Source organism: Podarcis tiliguerta (assembly GCF_965153285.1).
Source record: "Podarcis tiliguerta genome assembly, chromosome: 2".
NCBI lineage: Eukaryota > Metazoa > Chordata > Lepidosauria > Squamata > Lacertidae > Podarcis > Podarcis tiliguerta.
This window is the reverse complement of record NC_139535.1, coordinates 85,719,027-85,738,701: the sequence shown is the minus strand read 5'-3', so window position 1 is coordinate 85,738,701 and position 19,675 is coordinate 85,719,027. Positions and strand designations below refer to the sequence as shown.

Sequence of the window (19,675 nt, the reverse complement as noted above, 5' to 3'; positions counted from 1 at the left end):
AACTGGAAGGCTTTTGAGTTTGTGTGCAGCTACCCTGTGTACCTTTTGAGCAACTAAATTGCATGTTGCAATATTTGCACAAGCAGTTCAGTAGCCTTAGGATGTGACTTGGCTCTGTCCATCTAGGCTGGCTATCGGATTCTCTGGGACAGAAAGGACTTTCAGAGGGCTTCCTCTTCCAGTGAAGTCTTGTTTGAACAACAGGAGCTTTCCATTCCTGTATCTGTTGGTTGGACTTCAGTTCTGGATTGATCCTTCCTCTTCTGACCTAACTTCTGCCTTGTGCCACCCACATAACGTGGTTTACCCTGGTCTGCTGCACCTTGCCCATTGGTGACAAAGATCAAGCACCCATGATTTCCCAGAAATAAATGTAATTTCAACTTCCTGTCCAGTTTCAGGAAAATACATTGCACATGTGTTTTATTAGTATCCCATTCTGTTTTAAATTATGATAAGTGATTATTAGGCATAACATTTAATGCTCTGCTTATAAAGTTTTTATTAAGCAAGATTGGAGGAATAGGAATTACTATACAGTGGTACCTCGGGTTAAGTACTTAATTCGTTCCAGAGGTCCGTTCTTAACCTGAAACTGTTGTTAACCTGAAGCACCACTTTAGCTAATGGGGCCTCTTGCTGCCACCGTGCCACTGGAGCACGATTTCTGTTCTCATCCTGAAGCAAAATTCTTAACCCGAGGTATTATTTCTGGGTTAGCGGAGTCTGTAACCTGAAGCGTATGTAACCCGAGGTACCACTGTATTGTTTTAAGCCATCATTTGTAATGGGAATCTGATAAGATAAAAGCAACATGCAGGCTGGTGGAGCAACTCTCCCTTGTCAGCACCACAAGCAGGCATACAGCAGGACAGCCCCAAAGCTGCCCCACTGAGGTCCCCAGTGAGGCCATACAATCTCCCAAGATGTTAAGTTGCTCTGCTGCAGTTCAGATGCTCAGTTGCTCTGTTTCCACACCAGTCACAGATCTGGAAGAAAAAGGAAGGCTTTGTGTGTGAGAGAGGTTTCAGATTCAGAGGGATGCTGATTTAACCCAACCCCCAGATCCTTCAGAAGATGAAAGTTCTCATGAATTTGAAATATTACAATATGAGGCCGATCCCTATGGGGAGGAATAAGAGTCAGCGTAGTAGACAAGGCGATCAGTGGTTGCTTGCCATGATAGCTATGTTGTACCTAGTGTTGGAGGCAGTATTCATCTGAATGCTTATGGGAATCAACAAGTGGGCAATGTTTCTTGTGGTGGTGTTCATTAAGGATTGGGCAGGTGTATAGTAAAACAAAGAACTTTACAGTAGTGCCTTGGGTTACAGACGCTTCAGGTTACAGACGCTTCAGGTTACAGACTCCGCTAACGCAGAAATAGTACTTCGGGTTAAGAACTTTGCTTCAGGATGAGAATAGAAATCGTGCTCTGGCAGCATGGTGGCAGCAGGAGGCCCCATTAGCTAAAGTGGTACCTCAGGTTAAGAACAGTTTCAGGTTAAGAACAGACCTCCAGAACGAATTAAGTTCTTAACCCGAGGTACCACTGTAATCCAACAAGCTTTCTTTAACTCCTAACTCTCTCTGTCCTGATCTCTAGCTCCTGATTCAATCAGTGCTGAAATACTTCAGGGGCTCGACTGAAGCCAACGTTATCTGCCAACAGGAGTTGCAAAAGCGGTCAGATACCTTGACTCTGTGTCAAGTTGCATGTGCCAGAATCCATTCTTTTTTATGGGAAACCATGACAGAACATTGGTTCAGAATAGGTCACATCATCAATGGTTGGTAGTGGGTAATGAATGTATTATAGTACTCTGTTCAAAGGTTAGGGTTGATACAAATGCACAGCTTGCCACACGCTGTCCATATCCTGTCCATATCCTGGGCATTTTTCTTCTCTCTTTACATGCTGTATCCTGGGAGCGCCTTCATTAGGTTGCACATTCTGTTTATTGCAATGTCCTGACTGTTGAACAGCATGCACCTGTGTCTCTTGTGTTGCTTAGGCCAACAGAATTGCATACTTCTTGCCATGGGCATAGCCAGGATTTTTGTTGGGGGGGGGGGGAAGCCTTTTATTAGAGGGGCAGAACCTCAGTTTGCTATGTATTTTTATTGAGGGGGGAGCAGCTGTCCCTCCCTGCCCCCCCCAGCTACGTCCATGCTTCTTGCCCTTTGTCTCCAATAAGGTAATAGAACAACTTTACTTAGTTTCTCCTCCTCTCCCTCCCTTTGAGCGGGAAGCGGCGTCGCGCCGAGTTTGCTTTCGACGCCCTGGGCAAACAACGTCGGGGACACTGGCACAGAAGACCTCCAATTCCGGGACTGGCTGGAGTCCATCGTGCGCCCTCCAAAGTCTGGAGGGTGGGCATGATGGGGGAGGGGTCTGGGGGCGGGCCTGGTGGATTCCATTAAAAGCACCTCGCTCTCCCCCGCTGCACACCCAGCAGTGTGCGCGCCTCTCTCCCTCCCAACGACCCAGATCTTGCTGCTCGTCATGCCGAGGCGTCTCCCCCGAGTCGGGCCAGGGCTGCCCGCTTGCCTGGTCCTCCTGGCCGCCGCCTGCCTCTTCTCCCCGCCGTCGCAGGCCTGCGGCGTCTCTCACTACGGACCCCACGACCCCGTGGTGGAGCTGCAGCCGGACACGCTGCAAAGCCTCTTCTTTTCTCGCAGCGCCTGGGTTGTCCAGTTTTACGCGCGCTGGTCTGCCGCCTCCGCCGCCTTCGCCCCCACGTGGCGAGCGCTCGCCCAGGATATAAAGGGTAGGACAAGCCGGGCTAATTGTGCTGCCGGGATACCTGTCTCTCACACACCCCTCCGCCGTCAGATTTGGCGTTGGTGGCTGGTGAATGTGACGGAAGGACCCTCTGTGCATGCTCAGATATTTTCTTTCCCTTGAACAGTCGCATTGCGCGCTGTTCAAGGCAGAATTATCAGGGTGTCGAGGCTGCCCCTCCAACTTATTTAGAGAAAGCCCATGTCATGCTCAGAGAGAGCGGCTACTGCTGCATCTTAAGGGACAGGAGCCCGTGCATTCCCCCTTCTCTGCTCAACCCTCGAGGCACCAGCCAGCTCTCTGCCTTGAGTTTAAGCTCCGTGGCGCTCCCATGGTATTTCCCGCTTGAACCACCCTATCTCTTGCTTCTTCCATTTGAGTAGGTGGTCTCTGAATGCCAGCAGACAGTGGCCATGCCCACTTTGACAACCCCCTGCCCCATAGAACATGGGTCGGTGTGGCCCTTGAGGCAAAAAAGGTTAGATACCCCAGGTAATGGGTGGTGCTGTGGGTTAAACCACAGAGCCTAAGACTTGCTGATCAGAAGGTCGGCTCCCGTTGCTCGGTCCCTGCTCCTGCCAACCTAGCAGTTCGAAAGCACGTCAAAGTGCAAGTAGATAAATAGGTACCGCTCTGGTGGGAAGGTCAACGGCGTTTCCATGCACTGCTCTGGTTCGCCAGAAGCGGCTTAGTCATGCTGGCCACATGACCCGGAAGCTGTACGCCGGCTCCCTCGGCCAATAAAGTGAGATGAGCGCCGCAACCCCAGAGTCGGCCACGACTGGACCTAATGGTCAGGGGTCCCTTTACCCCAGCTAATGCCTCTTATTTTGCACTGTACATCACCTTGTAAGGCATTGGAGACAACTCCTAGGGGCCGAGGGGTCTTTGCCACCCCATATAAAATATTTGAGGGTGCCACACCCCCAAGTTGATGGTCATTCAAATGGTATGTGTGCACCATGTCTTAGGTTTGATACGCTGAGTGGGGCTTATCCCCCCCCCATTTTTAATTCAAATTGGCAGCACCCTTGATGTAGATGTCAACCTTCATCTCTGCAGGTGCATGCACCCCTTCTTTACTCGTCCTGTCTCCAAGGCCTTCTTTTTTAGGGAAAGAACTGTAGCTCAGCAGCTGAGGCCTTGGCATGCAGAAGGGTCTAGTTCAATCCCCAGAAACTCCAGGTATCAAGGGAGAGACCCCAGTCTGAAATCCTGGACAGCTGCTACCAGTCTGAGTAGGTGATACTGAGCTAGGTGGCCCAATGGTCTGACTGAGTAGAAGGCAGATTCTTATGTTTCTATGTTCTTTCTCTTTCACATTCCACCCTCTGGCCCTTTCATCCCCTTGTTCTTTGGAACACTCACTCTTTCCAATCTCCTTTCTTTGACTGTGGTGTTTGTGTGTGCTATGTTTAAAAGCTGATGCGTTCATTGAGTGCTGTTAACTTTGCGTTCTATGATAGATTAAACAGCCATCCCCTATTAAATCTTTTCCCCATCCCATATGGCTTTATCTGCCTTTTCAGACTGGAGACCTACTTTGAAGCTGGGTGTGATAGATTGTGGCAAGATGTGCAATGAGAAAATGTGTTCAGACTTTGAAGTCACCGCATACCCAACTGTGAAGGTAATGGTAATGTGAAAATTTGGAGGGCGTAGTTTGATGAGATCTACCTGATTTTTGTTTTGTTTTGAGGGGGGGGCAGGCGTTCTTCTTTTTCAAGTGTAGTATAAAGTTAAAGGGACTCCTGATCATTAGGTCCAGTTGTGGCCAACTCTGGGGTTGTGGGACTCATCTCGCTTTATTGGCCAAGGGAGCCAGCGTACAGCTTCCGGGTCATGTGGCCAGCATGACTAAGCCGCTTCTGGCGAACCAGAGCAGCACACGGAAATGCTGTTTACCTTCCCGCCGGAGCTGTACCTATTTATTTACTTGCACTTTGATGTGCTTTCAAACTGCTAGGTTGGCAGGAGCAGGGATCGAGCAATGGGAGCTCACCCCATCGTGGGGATTTGAACTGTTGACCTTCTGATTGGCAAGTCCTAGGCTCTGTGGTTTAACCCACAGCGCCACCCGCGTCCCACAAATGTAGAATACAACACCATAATTACAATTCCAGTGTTCCTACACTGGCTTTCTCCTTTTTCATATCTCTGTATTTCCTTCAAAAGCTGTTGAAATCCTTATAATAGTCTTAAATTGTAACAAAAGTTAATCACTTTGTGATTTTCATGTTAGCTCTGTTTCAGCCTATGGTGAAGTTATGCCAACACTGTGAGGATGCCTTTTGATTGATTTTCTTGTTTTCCCATAACATTTTGCAAAATGCAAATGTATTCATTTATACATCCACACCTTTCTGGGTCATTCATTTATTGTAGATAACCTTCTGCTGCACTCCGAAGACCAGAGGTCTAACTTATTTACTGGCAGCAGTAGCACTGGGTCCCACTGTCCCTATGCTTTCCATATGGAAGAGAGAGCAGGGCGCAGACGATCAAGGAGGAAGTGGTGTCGCTGCTCTTCTTAGGTTCCTAGGGTCCTTGACACTACCATTCCCTGACCCTGGCCCTGTACATTCCTTATGGATGTGCAACATTCACAACTGCTATGTACATATTGCAATATGCAGCAATAACAAATAGAAAGCAATATAAGAAAAGAAGAGAGGAAGATGAGGCTGCCAGAGCAATCCAGTTAGTCACCACCAGAAGAATCCAGGAGCACCAAAATGTCCAAAAAGGACTTCATCCTCCTTGCCAGAACTTCTAAACAGATCCCCAACTTGCAACCTTGTGCTTAGGCAGTATGGTGCCTACCCTACGTACTGTAGCAGACTTGAACATATGATGCCCAAAGCAAAACCTAACTCGCTGGTTTGTTTCCTTCCAGTTTTTAAAGCCATTCTCTACATATGCTGGCGATGGCATAAAGCTTGAAGGTATGTGTCCTGAAATTGATTCTAAACCTCACATAATTATTTATTTGAATCTAGAGCTCTCACTGCTGAGATGAGGGTCAGAGGTTAATTAGCTAGGCTGCGACTAGCTGGAGGGAGAACTGAGCTCCTTGCTCCGTCCTCCCCATTCTCCACCCAGATGAAACACATGATCATATGGAAGCCTTACAGAGCCATGGTTGTCCAAGATGGAGGGTGGTTATCAGTGCAAATGGCTAGGACAGACACAATCTCTCTGGCCTTACCCACTTTTTCTCTTTTTGTGATGTTTCACATTTAGTGAGCAATTAAAAGAATAGCCTGCCACTCTTCTGACAATCAGCAGCTTGGAGTTCACACTCCTGTATGGGAAGATATTAGCAAATTGGAAATTCATGCACACTGCACAAATATTTATATATGTTAAGATGAGTCACAGGAATATACGTTCTGGTCCTGAAGGCAAGATGAACTTGACTTCCTGATAAGTGTTTTAGAAACAAAATAGGCACACACAGCCTACAACCCAATACCCATAAAGAAGGTAAGGTCAGAGTGATTTCCAGACTATATTTTAGGGATGGGTTTAAAAAAAAACCAAAAAAAAAAAAACCAGCACTATTTTTCTCAGAGTTTCTGTTCCAAAGCAACCTTAAAACATGGCTGTGTACTCAAGCTTTTGGAAATTCTTAGTGTTCAGTTTGGGATTTTTAAAGATGCTGCCGTTCAGGGTTTGTTTTTTTACTTGGTGTGAATAGTGATTTTATTGTTTAATGGGTTTGTTTAAAAAACGTTCCTTGCCCTGAGATTTAGAGATGAAGATTAGGATATAAATATTTATAAATAAAGTTTAAAGGCCAAAGGGAAGCTCATATTCAAAATGTGTTAGAAATTGGATCTGGCTTGCAAGCAGCCTTTGCTGGCACGTGGCATCTGTTTGCGAGTGGTGTTTGGGTTGGAGAATGCACAATGACTGTCCTCAGAGTTATGATCAGCCTTTTCCTCCCCTCATAGAAATTAAGGATGACCCTCAGAGCCTAAGGGAAGCCATAATCACCTTTGCAGAGAGTCATCTAACTAGTTGGTGGTCCCCTGACGCCCCACTGTTGGCTCCGCTCAGGTAAATATTTTTGGGATTTTTCAATCAATTTCTTCACAAAATATGTTAAGAAGTCAGGTATTTAGTGTCATCAGTCCCATGCCATGGAATACTCTTCCAGCAGAAATTGGGCAAGAATATTTACTATTGACTTTCAGGCTTGGCAGATCTTTTATGCAGACAGTTGTTTACATTTCTTGATTAGCCAATCATTGGTGATGTGTTATGTTTTATTGAATATTTGGTATATTGCCTTGATATTTTACACAGGTTGGCAGTATATAAATGCCTTTATATATAAATTTTAAAAAGACATTTTAATTTTCTAATCTCCCACAGTGTCACATGTCAATATGCCAAATCCAGTTACGTCAAGGGATCAGTGCATGATTTATGCCCAGGAATAACTGTTGAGCTATTGGACCAGTATTTGCATGAAAAGAATGTTGATGTGGGCCTTTGTCCAAATTTTGTTTAACATGCTATTCTCTTTGCTTTTTACAGTACAACAGAATTTGTTGAATCCATTCAGGGAAGGAACGTGGCCCTGATATTCGAGGGCGAGGACTCCTTTTTGGGCAGAGAGGTGATTTTTAATTGGTTGATTAAAAACAGGGTTGGACAGAGCAGATCTAGATCTGTGTGATTCACAGTAGATCAGCAAAGTTTTTGGATTATGGCAAAGTGTTTGGATTTTGGATTATGGGCAGTTTAACAATATCAGCAACAAGATGACCCCAAATTATACTGCTGGATGAAGAAAGATTAGGGCAACTGGGAATGAATTATGGAATTATGACCATAAGGTTTTTTAAGTTCTGATCCTCAAAATAAAAGAATTATGAGTCCAGAAATTTAACTCCAGTTGGTGGATCTCAAGGGTTTGGTGAAAAACAAAGTAAACCCCCTTATGTCTGAAGTCTGTGTACCCCGGATACAAGCCTGATACTAGGCTTGTAAATATGTTAGATTTGCATGTTGCATAACTCTGTAAATAAGTCACCAGCTAGAGACAAGTAACTTTTACTCACATTAATTGTAGGATTGTTGTAGGATTAAAATGCCTTCAGTTTCAATGAGAAGTTAAGAAACTTGCAGATTTACTTTACAAAGGCCACTTGGGTAGCTGTAGAGTAAAGTTCTTGCCTAAACTTCTACACAGTGTAAGCAGTTAATACTTTTTATAGTTCTGTCTGAGGAAAGGTTAACTGGTCCATCTTGGGCTTTCTCTGGGAGAAAAGGGCATAGACACTGTCTTCTGCTGTTTCTGCCCTTCCACACCCTCAGCTGTTTATAAAGGAACCATCTGAGGCATGCGTGTTACCCAGAGCGGCACCATCTTCAAGGGAGTAGGTACTAAAACTCTGTTGAGATGCAGCAGAGATGATCTGATCACTTGGTAGACAAGCATTAAGAGGAGGAAAGGTAGATGGTTTGCTTGTGAATCTAAAAGAGCAACTCCATTCGTAATGCAATGTGCACTTCTGATCTTAGGTCATATTGGACATGGCCCAGTATGAAAACATTGTCGTGAGGAGAGTCTTGAAGAGCAATGCGGAGCTAGTGACTAGATGCAAGGTCACCACCTTCCCTTCTGGCTTCCTGTATTCAAGCAAAGGCCCTTGCACACCCATCCCCCTGTGAGTTGCTGCTGGTATCCATAACCAACATACATATATGAGCTGCTTTTGCATAACAGTGTTCATGGTGCTTGTGAATATGATTTATAAGCTACATTCCTTCAAACCCCCATTGAGCAATTACTTATGTCTTCCTATTACACAGCCTGCGAACTCTGGGAATTGTTGATTTGTGAAGGGAATAGGGGTCTCCAATGACTCTCTGCACCATTCACAAACTACAGCTCCCAGGATTCTTTCGAGGGGAAGCCATGGCAGTTTTAAATGGTATAATACTGTTTTAAATGCATAGTGCAGAAGGGGCCTGTGTGTCTTGAGTTCTAAACTAAAAGATCCTAAATTCCATCATCTGAAGGAATTCAGTGGCCACTAAAGTTCAGCCACTAAAATCAATGATGTGCATCAGGAATTTTTGCGGGGGAAATACATGGTCCATATCATACTGCATATGCTGAATTGCATGTCAAATTGCAACCTGACAGGATCTGCTCTAGCCCTATAATTCTGCACAATTCAGCAATTCAGTTTTTAGATAATGGGTGGTATATCTCATTCTGGGAGCAGATTTGGACTTCTTTAACACAAAATCTTTTTTGGCAGTGCAACTGTGTGCATAGGTGCATGTTGATGCTACACAATGGAGTGCCCTGCACTGTTTCTCTCTTGCGTACCTAAAATGGGGGTTGAACAGGTTTTATGACAGCTGAACTGAAGGGGCTGCATGAAATGGGTTAGGACAAGGATGGCCCACATGGTGACTTGCAGTTGCGACTGGAGTCCAACCCCCATCAGCCTCAGCCAGCATGGCCCATGGCGTTGTAGCAAAGCGAGACCTCCTGCATCAGAAGGTCAGAATTGCCCACCGTCTTAGAGCAGAGTCTCCTCTCATATTTTACTTCCATCACAGGGCAAACAATTCAAGATCCTTCTATACAGACTTCCTGCGGACACTACCTGGGGTCCAGAGAGAAATCATTGAAACTTCTAAGCCACCAATAGCAGAAACAAAGGCTACCCCTGACTCCTGGGAGGTAGCAGACAGGTAAGAAGCAAGAGCCATTTTAGTAGCCTCCACTTTCTTCTGTTCTCACTGCATTTATGTAACACTGGTCATCCTTGACACTTGGTGAACATTCAGTAGCTGATTAGGCACAGCTTTGGGAGCAGAAGGGAAGGCGGCCTTCTACTGAAGATGACCCTGTTAGTCCCTGAGCAGCAACCTGAGTTGTGGTCCAGGTGGTGCCAAAGTGGGCCCTGATTTGGTTCTGAACCAGTTCCTGATTCCTGCAGGGTAGATCAGGAGTGGAATAGATTTCTAGGTAACTTCCAATAGATGGGCAAGGACCTCTGACTCCCAGCAGCAAAACCAAAATGTTCTCTTTACCATAAATGATGCTATGGAAATAGAAAAAAAGCTTAAGGAAACTAGGAATGGATTGTTCTGTGGAAGGGCTGTTAACTCCATTCTTCTCTGGTCAGAGGCATACCTAGGCTCCCTTGTGCCCTTGGCGCCCCATCCCCTGTCACTTGCGACCTTGCCAAAGGAGCCAAGACAGAGTGGAGAGGTGCAATTTTTGCATCTCCCTAGGCCTGTGCCCTTAGCAGGGGCCAACCTAGTCAACCCCTAGGTACGCCTCTGGCTCTGGTGCTCAAAAAACCAAATTCCAGGCCTAAAAATTCCTTAGGGTGTCTTTTGCACTAGGCTCCAATTGGTTCATCTCTGGTAAAAACACAGATGACCCCTGAAGTCTGCCCTCTTGTGATATAGATGATATGGCTGCTTCAGTGATGAGGTTATCTTTCCACCCTCTTATCTGTCACAGGACACAGCTGTGCATGGCTGACCTGGAGTATGCTGTGCTTTGCAGCCTGCACAGAATTGAAGTAAGTTTAGCCAACTTCACTGAAGAGAGGCTCTCTGCATTGAAGCAGTATGTGCATATACTGGCCAAGGTAAGTTTTCTACATACGGTATATCCAGGCTTCTCTGTTGTTGGTATAGTAGCGACTCCGTTTTTGAACGTTTTGCGAGATATTTTAATTTTCTTTTGGGCTCTCTCATTTTCAAAAGTTCTCTGTGAGCAATTACTTGGTCCTTTGGGGCAGTAAATAAAAACTATGCTTGTCACATTTTATTTTATTTTTAAGCTATGTTTTGAGGAGGAAAACAGTTTCTGAAGTAGGCTGGTGGTGGCTTTTAGACATGGTCAAGTTTAAAACTTAACTGTGTAAGATTGTTCTTTTGCATTCCTGCATAATTTTGGCCTAGCCTTAGCTAAAGGCAGATTTGTTTGAGAGGGGAAGTGGCTCTTATGTTTGACACTCTGCAGTGGACGGTATCAGCAAGCAAACTTTTCCTAGGGTTGCTCTGCACACAATTAAAACAAGCCAGTTTCCCCGTTTCCTCTCCATCTGTTGTCCCACTCAGCCCATCCCCTGGTCAACCTGTTGTTTCTCCAGTTACCTTTCCCTCTTTCTTCCCTTCTCTCTCTCTCTCTCTCTCTCTCTCTCTCTCTCTCTCTCTCTCTGTCTGCCTGTCAGCAACCACATGCAGAATATAAACGTCATAAATCTATCAGAGTTCCATCTCAGACTCAGAGCTTCCTACTTGGAAAAAAAATCCATTTTTGACAGTTTGTACCTGAAGTTGGACACCAACGTAAGGCTTTGAAGGAAGACATAGTGTAAATAGTAGAATGGTTCCTGCATACAATCTAGCAGTGGGGTTCCCCCCCCCAAAAAAAATTAATACTAGGAAGAGAATACAAAAGAACTATGGGAGTTTGGGCTAGACTAGAGAACAGTTTCCTGCTTGGTATGCTGCTTAGACTGTTTGAAATGTGAGTCAGCATTCTAGAGGGAAGGCCTTAAACTACCTCCTCTGAAACAACGTGGTTTGGTTAAAGGGAAGAGTTGTTGGGAACTTTAGAAGGGATTGTGAGCCTGTTCCTGGTTGTGGGCTGAGATCACAGAGCTATTGACTGAGTTGCCTGAAAAAAAAATCACTAGGCTAAGAAATGGATTGCTCCTCTTCAGAGAAGGCTCCGTGAGCTCCTAATCCATCTTGAGCATGCTGAGCTTGCAAATCTGAGCAAATTAACCTGCAGAGAGAAGGAGAGACAACAGAGGAAGAATAGCTCAGGTGGAGGTGTCTGTCTGCTGAACTATTGAAGAGAAAGTTGCATCGTGACACTGGAGTGGTTTTAACATTCTATATTGTATCCTCATGCTGTGATGGCAAGCCATGTTTCAGATTGATTGATTGATCTACTTAGAGGCTTTGAGCATCCAAGCTACTGAGCAACTGCCTGAATTACTGCAGCTGCTCACTTGCAAGAAGCAGGAGCCAGAGACACCTGGAGGGAAAGAAAGGGTCCCTACTGCTCTAACGTAATTCTTCTTTGCTTAATGTGATGAATTAAACATATGGTTGATGCTATGCTTCTGGTGTGTGGGTTGCATGGCAAGGTGCCTGATTAAAAAAAAAAAACCAACAGGGTTGGAGAGAATAACTCCTTGCAATGTATGAACCCAGTCTTTGGGTAAAGCATGGAAGAGAGGACTGAATCTCTGGTTGTATTGTCTACCTTGCTTTGCCTGAGCAGACAGAGGTGCTCTTGGACCTCGTGTTGGAGATATCCAACTTTTGGTGCCAGGAGAGTCTTAACAGGAGTGAGGAAGGGCCATAGCTTAGTGCTAGAGCATCTGCTTTGCATGCAAAAGGCACCAGGTTCAATCCCCAGCAACATTTATTTATTTAATAAATAATGGTGGGGGCATGACACTTTCAGCACCACGGACCACTGTATCATCCTGGGTTACCTCAGGTACCAGTGCCTTGTCTTTCTACCTGGAAGGTAGATTCCAAAAGGTGGCATTGGTGGAATAGTTAAATCCAAGGACTTAATCAGCTGTCTGATAATAGCAGCTCAAGACGGCTGATTGCTTAACCTTGGCTCCTTTGTAGCAGGAACAGGATTCCTGGTTTATACAGTGTGTCAAGCTGACATTCGTTTAAAGTTAAATTGTGCCTTTGAGCTCCTAGTACATACACCTACCTGGGTACAAAGGAAGTTTGGGGCTTGGAAAGAAAGAAAAACTAAGATTCTCAAGTACCTGAACTCTGTGTCCAGCCAAATTCTCCCTTGAGTGCAAATGCACTGGAACTTCCAATTTGCTCTCTCATGCCCCTCCCCAGTCTGCCCAAGTGGGTTGGTAGAACCCCGAGAGCACATTGTAGGGGCAGGGGGCAAAGAGAGGAAGTCAAATTATGCAGGTTGACATCCTTGCTCTTTGGGGATGACTTGGTGGTGTACAACCCAGTATTTTGTTTTTACATAACCCTGCAGTATGTACATAGCCCAGCGAATAGTCTACAGAGCTACAACACCACTTTTCATTCAGTTCCATCACAGGTAGAAGTTTACTGGGCTCCTCTTGTTAATTTTGTTTCCTATTGCTTTGTTTCAGTATTTTCCTGAGCGCTCTGCGGTCCACAACTACCTTCACAAACTGGAAGTGTGGCAGGAGTCCAACTTGTTGATAAATATTTCGCGGGATGAATGGATAGAAGCTCTAAAGGCTGCAAAAGAGGTACATGAACTAAATAAGGAGATTCTTTCCAGCCAAGTTATGTCTATGGCATCTCTTCCCCCAATCCCCATTTTCCAGAATTTCTAACTGAGTAGCTTTTAAATGTTTATCTTCAGAGAACTTTCCCCACACCACCATGTGCCAAGAAACTTCTATATCTTTGCTGTGGAATGTCCTCTGCAAGGTACAGGGGTTCTATGGGGAATGTTCAATGGCAGCAGAAGCCTGTTTTGGACACATCTCCCATCTCAGCCAGCATAGTCAATCGTTAGGGATGATGGGAGTTGTAGTTGAAGCCACCACATTGGCTTCACGTTCATGTGTGTCAGGTCCTGACCATCACTGAGACCATCACTGCCTGGACTGAGAGAAACATAGATTGTACCCAAAGAATATCTTCATAGACTTAGCTTATTCTAGTTGAGAATGTGAAGAGCTGTTCAATCTTCTTAATTTTTTTATTCATCTTACTTATAGACACAAACAAAAATAAAAACCAGAGAAAATTGTTGTGGTGTCAAAATATAAAGGATGGAAATTATATCCTGTGGGATGTGTGGGAAATTGCAGAGGCTAAAATAATTACACACAAAATTTGATGAATGAGAGAAATAGAGAAACTAGGAGATTTTATCTGAATTAGAATGATATGCATTCTGTGCCCCGCCCCATCACGTCTTCGACAGCTGCAAAAATGTGGAAATGACAAGAAAAAGAACAATAATACAAAATAAGGCAGTGAAAATAGCTACTTTCTCATACCTACTCCTGTAATTGAGTTGTTGCTTTTGGTTGTGTACATAGTCCTTTCCCCTCCCACAGGTCACCTTGTAAATTAAAAATAAGGAATATAGATACAATTTAGCTACAAATATTATGAGATTTTTCACTTTAAAGAACACACACACACACACACACACACACACACACACACAGCATTATGCCCATGAACCACAAGTTACCGTAAGTGATCAACAGTGGCATTTATAATTTCTTTCCTTTTTGTTTTGATGCTTCAACAAGAACTGCTCAGTCGACACAATATATTGGAAGGCAGAAGAAAGGGCTAATGATATGCATATTCTTTCCCTCTTCTTTCTGTTCTCTTCAGGATATTTTCCTTTTTTGTATCAGATTTCTTGACTCAATAAAAACAAGAAAAAAACAATGTGCCAAGTGACACACACACACACACAAACAAAAACAAAAAAAACAGAGGGAAGATGAGGAGTAATGACAAAGCTCACCCTCCACTATACTATTACATTAAAAGAGCTTCCTCATGCTTTTCAGGGTCTGAATGCCAGCTTTCCAGAGACTCCAGACTGTGTGGGATATCAAGGAAACATACCCGGGTTCGAAAGTTATTTATGCTCTCTCCGGATTATCTTCCACCTGCTGGCAGTGCAGGAAGCACTGAAAAGCGATGGGTCAAACCGTAAGCAAAGTTCCTTCTGTTTGGTTATTCATATTGAAGCTTTAGCTAACCTCCAGGTACTGTTTGAGCTATGGCAGCAGAAAGTGGCAAACCAGATCAGACTCACAGAGCCACCCCTAGTGGCCCACCAACCCTCTACCAAAATTGGGGAAGAGGAAAGCCCTCTTCTTATCTTGAAAAGGGGCTGTGCCATTACAACAAGGGGGGAAGGGGATCTGCCAGACACATAGCCTCCCCTCAGCCGTATTATTGCTTACCCAGAGGGGGAGGAAGGAGGTTGCAGAGAGGTCAGCGTGGTGTGGGCACAGCAGAGGGAGCATCCAATGGGCTTCTGCTGCTGCACTCCTACTGCACCAGGCTCCTGTTGTCCCTCCAGGTAAGCTCATGGCTGAAGGGAGGCCAGGTGCATGGCTCTGCCTCTTTTCCCTTCAGCCTAACAGAAATATTGTCCAGAATGGCAGGCAGGGAAAATGTTCTGCAGTCATTTCCCTTGTGCTTCCCTCAGCTACAAAAAATAGTGTTTGGCAGTGTGGTGTGGACAATGCAGAAGTGAAGTGATACAGAAATGAAGTACTTAACTGCTGAAATCAACCATTGCTGTTCAAGAGTAGAGATGGAAAAGCACTTGCCACACATCTTGTTGCTCTTCTTATCTGCGGAGGCTGCAAAGTATTTGTCCTTGAGGAAAGAAAAGAGCCTGTTTCTGAATTCACCTTGTGAGGCCTAAGATGTTTTGTATGTGTGGTCAAGCTAATTTCCTCCACCACCACCTTACTGATCTGTACTTCTCATGGTGACATCCTTGCCCTTTCTCTCTGTTCTGCCTTCCCTTAGCATCATCAGAAGTCTTTCCTGCAGCAAGAGAATTCATGACAAACTTCTATTTTTACTCACCGGCTGCAAAGCGCTTTGCAAGCTTGCCAGCAGAATTCATCACCGAAGTGAAGGACCAAGATGAGGCTATTTTGCATCTGTGGTCAACCTTTACAGGTATGTCAGGCACCTCTGTTGTTTTCATTTCAGCAGCAGTTGAAGATATACCTGTTGAACTCAGACTTTGGGGTTTTCTTTTTAGTGACTGTTTAGAACATTCTCCTTTCTTTATCTGTTTTAGTTGCCTCCATCTGCCTCTGTTGCTTTGTTTTTAATATACGGTAATTCCATATTGGACTTATTTAATAACAAAAATTAGTCTCTAGAGGTTGTAGCCAATGTTAATTCTACTCAGAGTAGACCATTGAAATTAATGGACCTAAGTTAATCATGTCCTTGAATAAAGGAGGGAGAAAGTAAAAGAAGGGCAAGATCTTCGAGTCACAGGTTTTATTGCTGCTGTCAGCATCTGTAGCCTCTGGAGAAACTGAGATCTTGGAAAGATAAACTAGAAAGGAGACGTATAAAGAATTGCTGAAAATATGAACCTACACCAATGCAGCTCTTCATAGAAACATAAACTTTCCATAGTTAAGATGTGTTCTAAGATATTAAATGTTCTTAATAACAGATTCATCTTTATAATTAATCATTATTGACTCTCTCTGTTTGAAACAATTACAAAATCTGACTGAAAAATGTGTATGTTTGCAGCAAAAGTCTTTGCCCATGTCTATTCTTCCTGGTTTCCTGTCTTCTCTTATAGCAACTCTTTCGGATTTTCCTTTAAGACTTTAGCTCTCCTGTAATTTATTCAGGTACTTTTGCATATCATTGATGTCCTTTATGTTTGCAACAACTTGTTATGTATATGTTCTTAAGATAGAAGGGTTATCCAAGAATACCTTACTTAAATTTCTCTCAGAATTTAATAGGTTTAATTTTTGCCTTGTTTTTACAGTCTAGAGTTTTGTACCAGACTAGACTAGAGTTTTGTACAGAACTGCACAGTTAAAATCTGAGTGTTGGCAGCTATCATTCTATTTACATCATTCTCTCTCTCTTCAAAATCAGATTTCTTCAAACTTTGTAAACTATGTCTCTGACCTGTGGTCCATCAGATGTGGACTAGAACTTGCATCATCCCTGGCTATTGTCTGTGCACACCAGGGCTGATGGGAAGTGGAATCCAACAACATGTGGAGGGTCACAGGTTCCCCATCCCCCCCCTTTTTTTAAGGAAAGCAAACGCTTTCATTTGAAGAATGCCACTCATCCACATAGTACAGGGGTGTCCAAACTTTTTTCAAAGAGGGCAAGATTTGATGACGGAGCAGATTACACCCCCAGGCCAGACTTTAGACATGCCAAACATAGTTTTACAAACAGCAGCTGGTGTGGAAGACAATTCAGTTTCGATCAGTTTCGACTACAGAAGAATGTCCTTTTGTGCCTTGTGGTGGTAATATATTGAACTTCACTTTTGCTTTACATTGCATAGGTGCTGAAAGCAAGGACAACGAAATTCCCAGGACCCTGTGGCCTCCCCAAGACTTGTGTCCATCATGCAGTGAAAGCGTGAATGAGAAAATTATGTGGAAAAAGGCAGCTGTTTTGAACTTCCTCAAGAAATATTTCTCAATGGACAACATTTCCTAGGGCTTCCCAAACCAACACCTCAATGCTACCTTCAAACCAAAACCACACATAAACAAATTTACTCACACATAAACCACCCAAAGAAACAGGATACATATTGCTTGATTCCCTAAATGATAGAAGGCACCGACTACTGCACTTTTAGACTGCTGCTTTTACCTGAGCAAGGCAGCAAAAATAAGCAAACCTTCACAGAAGTTCATCAAGAGCTGCTGAGGCTTTTGAGTTTGTGTGCAGCTACCTTGTGTGGCTGGTGAGCAACTAAACTGCATGCTGCAATATTTGCATAAGCAGTTCAGTAGCCTCAGGCTGTGACCTCCCTGTGTCAATCTAGGACAGACCTTCACAACATGTAAGCGTGTGTGTGTGTTTAGCCTTTGCATATCTATACAAAAGTATAAATTGTCAAGTGAGAAGTTGTCCACTTGCTTCCACATGAACCTGCCCAGTGGTGAATAAAATATTCTGATGTTAATTGATGGGCATCTCTGTCATCTGTGATCCATTAGGTTCTGGTGATCAAGGAAACAGCCTTTTAATTATGCTGACACCACAGGCTAGAGAGAGTTCTTAAATTTTATAGTCTCTCATTGGGAGCAGTTAGCTGGAAGCATTCTGATCACATATGGAGACATTTTATAGTCCTGCTCCAAGAATCAGAGGGCAAAATATAACAACAACAACAACAACAACAACAACAACAACAACAACAGTAATAGCATATTTTAATTTGTATGCTGCCCATCTGACTGGGTTGCTCTAGCCACTCTGGGCAGCTCCCAACAGAATATTAAAAACACAACAAAATATCAAACATTAAAACCTTTCTTAAACAAAGCTGCTTTCAGGTGTCTTCTAAAAGTCAGACAGTTGTTTATTTCCTTGGCATCTGATGGGGGGCTATTCTACAGGGTAGGTGCCACTACCAAGAAGGCCCTCTGCCTGGTTTTTGTATGTATGTTATTGTGGCCAATTTGGGAGCAGGAGCATAATGGTATTTTTGAAATATTCATTGGACAGAGAACACTGTAATTGGGGAAAAGTTGTTTTTTAAATGAGTTGCATCCTGTCACTTTCATGGCTCTGTTAGTTTGTTTTTTTCCCTCTGAAAAGATCACGACCAGCCCTATAAAAATTAAGTATTATTTTACAGACCCACACACCAAACATTTTTTCTTCCATGGCTATTTTTCTATAACTTACTGAAAAGGCACTTGACAATAGAATTCATTAAAGAGAGCATCAACACATCTGCAGTATGTGCTTTTAAATCTGAAACAAGGGTTTTGTATTCACAGCCAACCAATGACCCCTGTCTGCCAAGGGCAGTCAGCACACACTCCAATGAATTGTTCAGTTCCCATTATCCAAGGATTCAAGAGGCTTTTGGGGGCGGGGGGGGGGGGTAAAGACGAAAAGAGCTCAAGAAGGATCCTGATAGTTGCTGTAAATAGGGAAAAAATGTGTTAGTGTGAGTGGGATATTGGGAAGCTTCTGCATAGACTCTTGAGATCTGAAAAGAAGGCATAATGTCAAACATTTGAAAAGTAGACAGACTCTGTGTTCCCCTTTACAAGTAAATCTCAGCATTAGGGGAGCATTGTTAATAAGCAGGAAAGTTCATATCTATTGGCATGGGGCAAATCAGAAAGACACTCTGCTTGGAGACAAAAAAAGCCTCTTTAATGATGATATTTCTACTACAAGCTCTGGTCAGGATAGTGTAAAAATATTCTGTGCAAAAATACTCACTGCTTCAAGAAAGAATTCCCTCTCCAAATTCTTGTTTCCATAGTAGTGCTGTATTGCATAATCAATAGCACAATAAACAAAAAAATTAAGTAGATTGATTGGGGAGGGTGTTTTAAATCCATGGTGGCCTTTTAATCCATGATGGCAAATTTTCATAAATTGGGCTTTCAGCCATTGAAACCACTACAATGGACAACTGGCCATTTTGGGCTAATAGGTTTTGTATCCAACGAAAGCCTACCCATTAAGTTAGCCGTTAATTTCTATTGAGTCTAATCTGAATAGGACCAAAGTTGGATACAACCCTAGGTGCCCTCTAGCATTTTGTTAGCCATGAAGAGAAGGTTGAGACAACGTATAGATCACTATATCCTGAGAAAGGGGGCTTTTCAAAAGTCTGCTTCCATGCTGTCCTGTCTCTGCAGCACTGTCATCCTTCACTCACTCTTAACGGAGAACCCAGTTCCTCAAATGCCTGTGGTTTTGGTACCGTCCTCCCCATGTTGTTGTTGTTGTTTTAGAACTGATTCATGGTTGCTATGCAATTGAAGCATCAGCCTGTCCAATGTAGACTGGCCAAAGTGCTGCAGATACATCTGAAACTGGCAGTGAAGCTGATGCCTTTCTGCATCATTGAAGCTGCCATCTTCTGGTTGTCTTGCCACCATATCTTCTGCAAAGGGGTTCTTGCCATAGCTTAGCGGTAGAACATCTGCGTGGTTCAATCCCCTGGCATCTCTAGGTAGGACTGAGAGGTAACGCTGTGTGAAATCCTGGAGAAAGCCAGCAGCAGCCTGTGTAGATTATATTGAGCGAGATTGACCAATTGCCTGACTTTGAATAAGGCATCTTCCCTTGTTGCTATATTATTTTGAAACAATGGGAATGGAGCTG

At 43.8% G+C, this 19,675-nt stretch overlaps 1 protein-coding gene across 1 annotated transcript; it reads left to right on the top strand.

Annotated features, from left to right (window-relative positions):
- The first annotated feature begins 2,284 nt into the window (after nucleotides 1–2,284).
- Nucleotides 2,285–18,279, top strand: LOC310671998 (sulfhydryl oxidase 1-like). Its single transcript, XM_083428480.1, has 12 exons — nucleotides 2,285–2,771; nucleotides 4,315–4,415; nucleotides 5,682–5,730; nucleotides 6,742–6,847; nucleotides 7,331–7,412; nucleotides 8,321–8,466; nucleotides 9,374–9,508; nucleotides 10,290–10,419; nucleotides 12,937–13,059; nucleotides 14,353–14,497; nucleotides 15,332–15,487; nucleotides 16,872–18,279. The coding sequence occupies exons 1-12, from the start codon at nucleotides 2,507–2,509 to the stop codon at nucleotides 17,027–17,029; spliced, it is 1,596 nt and encodes a 531-aa protein (XP_083284606.1). The 5' UTR covers nucleotides 2,285–2,506; the 3' UTR covers nucleotides 17,030–18,279.
- Nucleotides 18,280–19,675: the final 1,396 nt, after the last annotated feature.

Coding starts and splice junctions, on each gene's coding strand:
- LOC310671998 (XM_083428480.1), top strand. CDS start 2,507: ATGCCGAGGCGTCTCCCCCGAGTCGGGCCAGGGCTGCCCGCTTGCCTG. Junction 2,772..4,314: donor GCTCGCCCAGGATATAAAGG/GTAGGACAAGCC, acceptor CTGCCTTTTCAG/ACTGGAGACCTACTTTGAAG. Junction 13,060..14,352: donor CTCTAAAGGCTGCAAAAGAG/GTACATGAACTA, acceptor CATGCTTTTCAG/GGTCTGAATGCCAGCTTTCC.